General features: G+C 54.4%; 1 protein-coding gene and 1 long non-coding RNA gene across 3 annotated transcripts; both read left to right on the forward strand.

The window, feature by feature from the left end:
* The first annotated feature begins 2,346 nt into the window (after positions 1–2,346).
* On the forward strand, positions 2,347–4,628 carry LOC139829986 (pentatricopeptide repeat-containing protein At1g06140, mitochondrial-like). Its single transcript, XM_071822113.1, has 2 exons — positions 2,347–4,403; positions 4,604–4,628. The coding sequence occupies exons 1-2, from the start codon at positions 2,347–2,349 to the stop codon at positions 4,626–4,628; spliced, it is 2,082 nt and encodes a 693-aa protein (XP_071678214.1).
* Positions 4,629–4,646: 18 nt separating this feature from the next.
* On the forward strand, positions 4,647–6,632 carry LOC127321182 (uncharacterized). 2 transcript variants are annotated; one of them, XR_011746739.1, is made up of 3 exons: positions 4,647–5,259; positions 5,330–5,439; positions 5,697–6,632. It is a non-coding gene; the product is annotated as an uncharacterized lncRNA (long non-coding RNA). The 2 variants fall into 2 exon arrangements; XR_011746738.1 differs by having other exon boundaries at positions 4,647–5,439.
* Positions 6,633–11,732: the final 5,100 nt, after the last annotated feature.

Genomic DNA, 11,732 nt, shown 5'->3' on the forward strand with positions numbered 1-11,732 from the left:
CGATGCGCCCGTCGAGGAGTTGAAACTGGAAGAAATGTCGTCTTCGTCGTCGGACGACGACGACGACACGCTGCCTGTGCCAGCGCCCTTGCCCGGGCCCTGAACTTCTTCCTTGCCGCCGCCTTGTCGTCCGCCGCCTCCTGCGCCTCCAACCGGGCGAATTTGGTGTCGGAGTCCTCCTCATCCTCCTCCTCATCCTCGGCGTCGCTGCCAGCGCCGCCTCCGTCCTCCTCCTGGCCTTCGCTGGCATTGCCGCCTCCGTCCTCCTCCTCCTCACTCGGCGTGGAGGCAGGGTCGCTAGGCGCGGAGCCCGGATCGCTTGGCGTCGCAGGGGATTCCCACTAATGCAGAAATCCGGGCGACTTGCCCTCGCTCTCCGAGTCCGACGGCAGCGTGTAGTCGCTCATGGCGTGCCGGTGTTGGAGAAGAAGAAGAAGAGGAAGAAGAAGGAGGCGGTTCAACTTGAATTACCGTAGACGCAGGGGTTATAATCTGCGGGGATTAACGGCAGCGCGTATAACGAAGAGGCTGGCGGTTGCTCTTCCGCGGCGGTTCGGCGCTCCATTGCGGCGGTTGGCGGGTTGATCGGCGCGGTTGCCACACCGGCGGTTGACATTCGCGCGCTTGCTGTGAATTCGAGGCCGATCGAACCTGGGTCGCTGCCATGAGGGCCCGTGGGGAAGCGAGCAGACGCTAGGCGCGACCACGCAGCGTCCGCGAAGACGCAAACCTGGCGCATATTTGCGTCGCGTTTGCGTCGCCGCGGACGCCCCGAACACGATGCGTCGCCCCGCTGGAGGTGGTGCCAGACGCATTTCCGATCAGCGCGAACACAAACGGTCGCTCAGCGTCCGTTTACGTCGCGCCGCTGGACCGTAACTTGCTTGGGCGACGATGCTCTTTGATCCGGCAAGACAATCATATTTGAAATCTTCAATTCTTAGATTAATGGGAATTTCGGTGCGCCATATGTTTCCTTCCTTTTTAATAACCAAACTATTCAGCCTGTTAGCTTTTGTTATGATTTGTACTGTATAAAAGTTTTTTTTGTGCGAATTTAGGAAATGATCTTCGTGATGCTTATATTATCACCTATGACGAAGATAGAACTGCTTGTCGTAGTACTCTATCGTGTTTTTTCTTGATTCACAGCGTGTTTACTCCAAATGAAACTTAAGAAAACAGTAAAGTATGTATTCCATCTATACCAAAATATAGCGCGTATTAGATTTTAAAAAGTAAAATCATGTAAATTTTAACCAAGTTTATAAAAATATCTGATCAATATAGCACTGGAGTAAAGTGTCTTTGCCATATGAGCATCCGTGCTTCCGATTTATGAAAATAATTCAAAAATATTTCTGAGACTCAAAAAAATCTGAAATTACCCATTTCTAAGGTACGGTAGAAATTTTAGGTAAAAATATATTTTATCAAGACATATACCCATTTCTAAGGTGCGGTAGAAATTTCGTGAAAATATATATTCTATTTTGAGTTATAAGAAAAGACAAATTTTCGACAAAAATGTGAGTTTTAAAACCTATACGCCACAATTATTTTTTTCCCTCTAGCTCAAAGTACAACATACTTCTACCAAAATTTTGCACGAGTATTCATGACATGTATATGTATTCATAAATAAATTTCCAATTTTTTGAAACACATAAATACAGTTTTCAAATATTTTAAAAACCAGGGGCACTCATCATGAAGTATATTTTTAATATGGTATACATTTCATATTATTTATTTTCTCAATAAACGTTGTCAAAGTTAATGCCGTTTTAACTTTCGAGAAAAACAATGCGCACTAGATTGTGGAAGGAGGGAGTACCTAATTGCTAGAGATTGGACTAAAGGATTTCCATTTCGTGACTAAAGAAACAGGGATAATGCGTCACTGACTCACCGTCTGCTTAACGTATGCAAGCTACACCATGTCAGTAACAGCAGTACAGCACGGCCATAGACGGTGAAGATTGGTGCAATTTTGTTTCCTGTTCCTGTTCCAGATAATTTCTTAGACAGATTGGTGGCACTAGAAATGAATGATAACAGAGCAAAAGAAAAGAAAAAAGCAGGAAGCAAGATTTTCTCAATCTACCTGGTGTAGATGATTCCATTCTTCAATTCTTCAGGGCAGAGATACAGTACTGATAGACCAGTGCAGATAATCTTTTTTTGAAGGACATTAAGTGAAAATAATTTTTAACTTCCACCAGTCAGTGAGCCATTAAGTGAAAACAATTTTTGAAAGACATAGTGAAAGCAATTTACTTCCTCCTACAGTACTGATAGACCAATTGCATCTACGCCGACTGAACCATTTTCAGTCGAGCGGGAATGGCAGCGGTGGCGGTGGACGAGGCGGTCCGGCGGTACCTCGGCGACGGCAAGCCGGCGGAGCTCCTCCCGGCGTTGTTCAAGCTCTGCTGCACGCTGTTCCCGCCGAGCCAGAGCAAACCTTCCGCTCTGGCCCTGGCCTCGCAGCTCCACGCGGACGCCTGCAAGCGTCCCATCTCCGCCGCCGCCTCCAACTCCCTCCTCACCTGCTACCTCCGCGCCGCGCGCCCGGACCTCGCCCTCGCCCACCTCCGCTGCCCCTCCACCCCCACCGACGACGTCACCTACAACGCCCTCGTCGCCCACCTCCCGCCCACGCCGGCCTACTCCCGCCTCTGCTTCGCGTCTCTCCCTCTCTTCCGGCCCAACCTCGCCACCCTCCTCGCGCTCCTCCGCCGCGCCTCGTGTTACGATAACCTCTCCGCCGCCGTGCACGCCTGGCTCACCAAGACGGCCTACATCAGCCTGGGCGGCAACGCGGAGGTCTCCAACTCACTGCTCGCTGTGTATGCCGCCTCGGGGGACTACCTCGCCGCGTCCAGGATGTTCGACGAAATGCCTGTCCGAGACGTAGTGTCCTGGACGTCCATGATCGGGGCCTGCCTGGCAGGGGGCTCTGCCGTCCAGGCCCTGCGCCTGTTCCGCGAGATGCTCGCCGACGGCGCGGTGGAGCTGGACGGGGTTGTCCTCGTCGTCGCCCTCCGCGCGTGCGACCACCTGGCCCTCGGAGCCTCCCTGCACGCCGTCGCGGAGCGCCGCGGGCTGCAGGGTGATGACGTCTTCGTCGCCAACTCGCTCGTCGACATGTACGCCAGGTGCCTCGACCTTCGGTCCGCGATGAAGGTGTTCGAGATGATCCCGGGGAAGAACGTGGTGTCCTGGAATAGCATGCTCTCAGGACTCGTGCACGCCGGCCGCTGCGCCGAGGCGCTGGAGCTGCTCGGCTCTTCGTCCTTCCTGAAGGGCGGCGATGATGTTGATCTCGACGAGACCACGCTGGTGGTGCTGCTACAGCTGTGCAAGAAGCTAGGCGAGGCTATGTGGTGCAGGTCGGTCCATGCCGTGGCTTTCAGGAGGCTCTGGTTCGCCTCGTCGAGCCTGCCGCTGCTGAACGCGCTGCTCGACGCCTACGCAAAGTGTGGCCTCCTGGAGCACGCGCTCCGGCTGTTTGGAGGGATGCGCGACAAGAACGTCGTCACCTGGAGCACCCTCATCGCTGGCTGCGCCCACAACTGCAGGCCACACGAGGCGATGGCATGCTCCGTCGCGATGAGGGAGGCCGGGATGATGCCCAACTCGATCACCATGTTGAGCATCCTCCAAGCGTGCGCTGACTGTGCGGAAACCAGGGCGTCGAGATGTGCCCATGGCGTGGCTGTCAGGAGTGGGCTAGCCCCGGAGCGGGACGTTGGCAACGCTCTGGTGGACACCTACGGCAAGTGCGGCGACCTGACCACGGCAATGAGGGTGTTCGACGCGATGCCCAGAAAGGATGTACTCACCTGGAACTCCATGATCGGCGCGCTGGGGATGAATGGCCGCGCGCCGGACGCCCTCGCCCTCCTCGACAGGATGGAACGGGAAGATGATGACAATGTCAGGCCGAACGGCGTCACGATGCTTGCTGTTCTGTCGGCGTGCGGGCATGGAGGGCTGGTGGAGGAGGGCATGGCACAATTCGAGCGGATGACGGCGAAGTACTCACTGCAGCCCCAGGTGGAGCACCTGTCGTGCGTGGTCGACATGCTGGCGCGCGTGGGGGACCTCGAGGGGGCGACGAAGATCATCGAGGAGAGGATGCTGTCCGCCACCAGCGGAAGTCTAGCAGCAGCCTGGAGCGCGCTGCTGAGCGCGTGCAGAAGCCATGTCAATTGCGAGGTCGGGCGGGACGCGGCGTGTCGTGTCCTGGAGTTGGAGCCTGACAACTCGGCTGGGTACCTGATGTCAATGAGCATACCAGGCGGTGAGCCGGCGCGGATGCGGTGGTTGATGAGGGAGAGGGGGGTGAAGGTGACAAGCGGACACAGCGTGGTGCAGATCGGGCAGGAGGCTCACAGGTTCGTGTCTTGGGATGGATGCCACCTGCATAGGGCGCAGGTCTATTCCATGCTAGGTCTCCTGCATCAGCAAATACTACCGCCTACACATGATTCAAACCACCATCTTCATCATCAGCATCTTACCTTATCATGTATCGATGCTACTACTCGTTAATCGCCACATCCATCTGAATCATTGGACACATTATGTTACGCAGCAATGGCCCAGATGCACTTAGTTAGTTTCATTGTGTTGTTACCATCCACTTCATCCTGCCTAGTCTTCAGCCAGCGTCGCAAGGAGGCACATGTAAGAGGACATTATTACCCGAGTACATAATTCACTCCACTCGCCTATCTAAGCTAGCTAGCTGAACTCTGTAGGTACAGTTTGAAACTTTAGATCGTTCTTAGTTTATTCAGTGCAATTCTCACCATGACACCATGGTTCAGGATCTTTGCTACAGAAGTCTACTTATAGCCCATTTTCCTTGAAACATTTTTCGGGACATGGCGTTATCGTTTTAGTTCCTCGGGAACCACCATGGTTTGTTCATCTCAATGCTTCTGCTGCTTGTTTGTTTTGACGGTGTTCAGCTGACAGGTTTCGGGCTGTCCAAGTTTTGTCGTCTGATGAACACCACAGATAGTTGCATGGAGAAGGTGTGAATTTTAGCTTGTTATGCAATTGGTTACAAGGCTTATAATTAGTTGTCACATTTAGAAAAGATGAGCTCAACATCGAAAATAGCATCTTCTGTTTATTATTTGCTTGCCTGCCTCCAGCTCATGGTATTTTCCTATGCAATTGGTTACAGAACCCATTTGATTCCAGTGTATTTTTTTTACCATGAGAAGCTGACAGCACATGATGGTAAATAGACTTTTTGTCACGTATATATATATCAGGCAGGAAACTCATGGTATTTTCCTATGCATCACAGTTGTGCATTTCTTGTGTGGAACATGAAGTATATAGATAGATCATGTCCGTGGACTGAAAGCTCTCCTTCCACAGCTTTTTTAACCAAGAAAAGCAAGCACCCATGATCAAGTATGCACCCCCCCTCTGTATTATTTTCCTTTTCCAATCTTTAATTAAATATAGCAGCGTACGTGCCTTTTACGTCAAAAGAGAAAACCTATCTTGTTAAAAAAAATAGAGAACTTCTAAATATGTTTTACAGAGTTTTTGATATAATTTGGTTTCTACCTGGTACTTTATCCATTCCTTTTCCCTTCTTTCAGTTTCAGCTTTCAACATGTTTGCATCTTTTTTCGTTTAAACCAAAATTCATTCATTTCCCTCAGGAACCCCACCATTCCATTCTCCCATCAGCTGACCGCACGACGCGCGCGGCTGGCCAAGTATTCCCCCATGGGAGGATGCGCTGAGGGTCTTCTTTGTTGTCGTCATCTACTGGCGGTCAAGGCCGGAGGACCCGATGGGGACTACACGTGGTTCATATCGCCTCTGGCCTGCCGCAGTCGCCCTTCTTCCTCCTCACATGTTTGGAAGTTTCAGATCCATACTTTTTTTATTCCTAGAAATTTTAGGCTGAAAGCTTCCATGACTGTCTGAGTTGGAAGTTCTAAATCATCAGATGAATAAATTGCAAAATATTGTTTAACCCTGGGAGTCAAATTCCTTTAAACTGAGAGTTCTAAAAAGTATTCCCCATGCGTCTTGTAGTACGATACATTACATACTTGATTGAATTCAGAGTCAGAGTAGTACACTTCACTAGGCCTGTCTAAGACACAACTTGTCCTAAAAATGTCCCTCAACACTGTTAGTCTCTTCAACAACCTTCGACCAGGAGAGATACCAACAGGCAATCAGCTCCAGACACTCGACGAACCCTCCATTTATTGCAACATCACTGGATGGGTCAAAGGAAGATCACCATCAACTTGAAACCCTGTGGCTGTATTACTCAGTGATTGCTGGAGCTGTCTTTGGTTTCTGGCTGTGGTTTGGAGCTCTTGAGGTTGGCGCTCTTCGGTTGCAGCATCAATGCCATACAAAATTGCACCCCGTTTCCCACAATGCAGTATTTTTCGATGTCTTCTCTCAATTGCATTATAAACTATGGATGTAGGTGTATTGTTGAGGAGACTCATCTTTATTTTCTCCCAGCAATAAGCTGCATTTATCTGTTCCTGCGTGGACAGAATTGAATTATAGCTGTTATTATGATACGGCCTATTTCTTACGCAGACTTGTATAAGGTTTTATTCTCTCAATTGTGTGAGTTGAACTTACATATGTTTCGTCGTCGCTATGTGTATGTTTACTGAGCTTGTATTGTGTTCTATGAATGCAGCCTCAGTTTTATGTACCTCTTGGATACTTGTACTCTGTTCACAATTAACCTGAAGAAAGATTTTACCAGCACGCGCAACAAACATTTTATCAGAATTAAGAGCAAAATCACATCATGGACTGACAATTTTCAGGGAAAAGAAGACTATAGATGGGCATCTCAGTTCGGGTAGCTGTTGACGATGGTGCAGCGTTTACGGATCTCCCCCTCGGAGCTGGTCTTGTCCTGCACCGCTCCCCAAAGTCTTGCTCAGGTGCTGCTCGATTCTCTGAATCTGCTAGAACCTGCACGCTGTCTTAGTAAACGTCTACTTCATATCTTATAGTAATCTGCAAAGCGTCTTATGCAACGTATTTGGAACACACTCTTTTGCGTTATTTTTCCCTGTTGTTCAGAGCTGAAGGGTAATTTCAGTTAGTATATTGACACAGTTTTACTCCATGATCCCAATGCTTCTCCTCAGACCGATCTGTAGTGAGGGTTTAACTAACAGGACTTCTAGTAATCTCCAAGGGAGCCTCGGGATTTACTTCTTGTTTCTCATATTGAACAGGTGCTCTCTTGGAGCATTGTACCCTTTCCCCTCTGTCTTTGTTAGCGTCTACTGTAAATGTTATAATAATCTGCAAAGCTTCTTATGCAACGTACTTTGGAACACATTCTTTTGCGTGACTTTTCCCTCTTGTTCAAAGTTGAAGGGCAGTTTCAGTTATAGTACATTGACACTGGCTTCAGGCTAACGGAATGCTTTTCCTCAGACTGATCTGTATTGACTGCTTTAATAAGAGGACCTCTACTGATCGCCAAGGGAGCCTCGAGCTGACTGACTTCTTGAGCTTACAATAGTGGTGATGGAGTCTCCAGCCGTGAGCTTGATGACGTTGCTGCGGGTTGATGACGCTAGGAGTCAAGGCCCTTGACCTGCATCAGCTAACTATCTAATGGAGGGCGCGTGTTAGCTAGATTAAGTAGTGGGCAATTCTGATCGTAAGTGGGATCCGCAAAGCTTCTTCGTCTTCCCTTCAATTCTGCAGAGTCTTCAGCCGGTTTGTCTTATTGCCGTGAGCTTGGCACCATCTTCCGTTCCAATGCTTATTTTCCCCAAGCTGGTCTGTGCCATCCCCTCTCCGACGGCCATGCCATCATATTCTCCTACCCTCCGTCCACGTGCGCTGTCGGGGCTCTCCCTGTCAGCAATTTGAGGCTCCGGACGATCAAGTCGGAACACCCCAAGGAGAGAGAGTTATTCTTGTCTGCCATTTGCAACACACCTGTCCTGAAACTTCCTTTTGCAGTACATGAAGCTTCACCTCTTCTGAGACTGGCGCCGCTGCCCTCGCCATCCCTTTGCTTGCTCATGTCCCACCGCTGTGCGCGGTTCACCCTCACACGGGACGCGCGCTTCGCCTCTTGCCAAAGACGAGCTGTGCTGGGCGACAGACCAGCCACATGATGCCTAAGGAATGATTTGTCGAACATTTTCTTTTTTTTCGAGAAAACGCAATGACATTGCTTTTCTTTTCATTGCGTAGAAGAGTTTGATACAGATATGTGCCTCCAGGGAGGCTTACAGTTTAGATTTACAAAGAGTTTAGAAGAGTTTCGAACATTTCATTTTCGTTGATGAAGATTGAAGAACCATAGTCTGCCGAGATGGTACGCAAATTCGGGTCAGCTGCACTGCTTGATTTGTCATAAAAGTGGTACGTAATTCGAGATGGCACTAGTCATCTTGCGAAACAGACATGTTCAATGAATTCATGGCCGCCTTGTTTATTTGGTTGGTTTGGGAATTGCTAAGAAATGTGTTTGCCTATTATGTATGCCTGTATGGTTGTTATGGTCGGTCTGACCTATACACGTAGGAAGCCCACTAGTGGCTAGTTATGGGCTTAGCCCAAGTAAATTAGGGGCTTAGCCCAAGTAAATTAGGGTTTCGAGGAGGCCGTCCTCCTATATAAACACTTGTATCCCTTCAAGATTAATCAGACAATAATTGATCACATTCTTGTCTCGTCTCCTGAAGGGAGACGGGAGAACCCTAGCCCCCGCCGCACCAACCCTAGCCGCCTCCTTCTTCCTCCGCGACGGCGCCCAGCCGCCGGCGCCGAGCTCCCCAACCTCTCCGCCCTCACTTCCACCCTTACAACCTCCGCCCTAAACCCGGTAGGACCCTAGTCTCTACCATTTTGGTATCAGATTGCCTAGGTCTCATGGGTTCCAACAGCCCCCCCCGTCGACACCATCGCCGCCACGTCCACCGCCGCCACCAACATCACTCCCGCCGCCATGACCGGCGCCCACGCGCTGCAGGGGGCCGCCGCCGCCAACGGAGACCAGGCCGCCGCCGTCCCCACGGGCCTCGACCTCCTGCCCGCTACTTTGGCGGACCTCGCCGACAGCCTCCGCGCCATCCGCCGAGCTCGCGGAGATCGGGGCCGGCCAGCACCCGCCGCCCCACCGTCCGCCGTTCGCCGCCGCCCACCGACCGCGGTTCCGCCGCCGCCGCCACCGGCCGCCGCTACGCCGCCGCCCCACCGACCGCCGCTACGCCGCCGCCCCCGCGCCCGCCTCCGGCTGCCCGCCAGGGCCGGCCCGCGTGGTGGCCGCCGTCGCCTCGCCGATTCCCACGTGGACCGACGCGGCGCCCGTCTACACCCATACCGCGCGCGGACGACGGTCCAGCCGCCCGCCCATCGCCCTGGCGGTCCTGGCGGGTTTGCGGGGCCCTTCGCCGCAAGCACGTCCGTCCACCCAAGCCGCCAGCGGACACCCCCGAGGTCCCGCCCGTGGCACCGCAACCGCCCGCTTCCACGAAGCCGGAGTTCGCCACCTACGACGGCGCCACCGACCCCCCTGAATCGGCCGAACCGGTGTGAGCGATTTTCGGGGGCGGCGGACGCTCGGCACCGACCGCACATGGATCGCCTCCTATCACCTACGGGGCGCCGCGGGACTTGGTACTACGCCCTCGAGCAGACGAGGGCGGGATGCCGCCTTGGGAGCGTTTCCGCGACCTGTGCCTCCAGCCGGTTTGGGCCGACCCTCCGTGGCAGCCGCCTCGCCGAGCTGGGACGCCTCGCCTTCACCACCACGGTCCAGGACTTCGCCGACCACTTTCAGGCGCTCGCGTGCCATGCCCGGGCGTCTCGGCACGCCAGCGCGCCGATCTCTTCGTCGGCGGCCTCCCGACTACATCCGCGTCGACGTCGAGATGCGCGAGCCAGCCGGACCTGCAGACGGCCATGTACTACGCACGAGCCTACGAGCAGCGCGCCCTCGCCATGCAGCGGGTCTACGCGCAGCGTGGCAGCGCTCGTCTCGCGCCCCGCCCCGCTCCGACGCCCACCGCCCCGCCACGCCCCGCACCGGCCGCTGCGCCCGCAGGCCCTCCTGCGCCAACTCGCCCCTTCAAACGGCTGACGGCTGCGGAGCAGCTTGAGCGGCGCCGCCAGGGGCTGTGCTTCAACTGCGACGAGAAGTACGCGCCGGGCCACACGTGCGCCCGCCTCTTCTACTTGGAGACCGTCGACGACGCCGACGTTGAGGCCCTCACCGCCGAGCTCGCGGCCGCCACCGTCACTGAGGCCGGTGTCACGACCTACGCGCCAGTCGACGCGTCCGCCTTCGTCGTGTCTCTCCATGCTATGGCGGGCATCAAAACGGCAAAGACGATGCTGCTTCCGGTGACGATCAAGGGGGAGCGTCTCACTGCGCTGGTGGACACGGGCTCCACGCACAACTTCCCGTCCAACACCGCCATGCGCCGCCTCGCTCTCCGCCCGGCGGGATCGGAGAAGTACAGCGTCACCGTCGCCAACGGGGATCGTCTTACGTGCCAGGGCGTGGCGCGACAGGTTCCCGTGCTCGTAGGCGACGAGCCGTTCTCCATCGACTGCGTCGGCATCGACTTGGGCTGCTACGACTTCATCCTCGGCCTCGACTTCCTGAGCACCTTAGGCCCCATCCTGTGGGACCTCGACGTGCTATCCCTCATCTTCTGGCGCGAGGGCGGCCGCCGTGTTCACTGGACGGGCGTGGGCAGCACTGGCACATCCCCGCAGCTACACCTGATGGCCGCCGCGCTAGACGAGGCGCATCCGCTCCTGGCCGCCCTACTGCAGCAGCACGGCGACCTCTTCGACGAGCCGCAGGGCCTCCCTCCCTCGCGACCACTGTGACCACCGCATCCACCTGCTTTGCCGAACACGGCACCCGTAGCTGTGCGGCCGTACCGGTACCCCCAGGCCCGGAAGGACGAGCTCGAGCGCCAGGTGGCGGTCATGCTAGCACAGGGCATCATACGGATCTCGACGTCACCATTCTGCGCCCCCGTGCTCCTGGTGCGCAAGACCGACGGCACGTGGCATTTCTGCATCGACTTCCGCGCCCTCAACACCGTCACGTCCAAGGACAAGTTCCCCATCCCCGTCGTGGATGAGCTCCTGGATGAGCTGCATGGCGCGCCCTTTTTCACCAAGCTCGACTTGCGCTCGGGCTATCATCAGGTGCGCATGCACCCGGACGACATCGCCAAGATGGCGTTCCGCACTCACCATGGCCACTACGAGTTTTTGGTGATGCCGTTCGGCCTCTCCAATGCGCCGGCGACCTTCCAGGCTCTGATGAACGACGTGCTCAGCCCCTACTTACGCCGCTTTGTGCTTGTTTTCTTTGATGATATTTTGATCTACAGCGCATCCTAGGCGGAGCACCTGCAGCACGTGGCCATCATCTTCAACGAGCTTCGAGCGCATCGTCTTCACCTCAAGCGCTCGAAGTGCTCGTTTGGCACGACCTCCGTCGCATACTTGGGCCACGTCATCTCCGCCGACGGTGTCGCGATGGACGCGGACAAGGTCGCTGCCGTCGCCGCCTGGCCAACGCCCCAGTCGCCACGAGCTCTTCGCGGATTTTTGGCCCTCGCCGGATACTACCGGCGCTACATCCAGGACTTCGGTCTCATCGCCGCACCCCTCACGCGCCTGCTTCGCCGCGACGCTTTCTCCTGGGACGAGGA

The sequence above is a fragment of the Lolium perenne genome, chromosome 6, assembly GCF_019359855.2.
Source record: "Lolium perenne isolate Kyuss_39 chromosome 6, Kyuss_2.0, whole genome shotgun sequence".
NCBI lineage: Eukaryota > Viridiplantae > Streptophyta > Magnoliopsida > Poales > Poaceae > Lolium > Lolium perenne.

Coding starts and splice junctions, on each gene's coding strand:
- LOC139829986 (XM_071822113.1), top strand. CDS start 2,347: ATGGCAGCGGTGGCGGTGGACGAGGCGGTCCGGCGGTACCTCGGCGAC. Junction 4,404..4,603: donor ATCGGGCAGGAGGCTCACAG/GTTCGTGTCTTG, acceptor TATGTTACGCAG/CAATGGCCCAGATGCACTTA.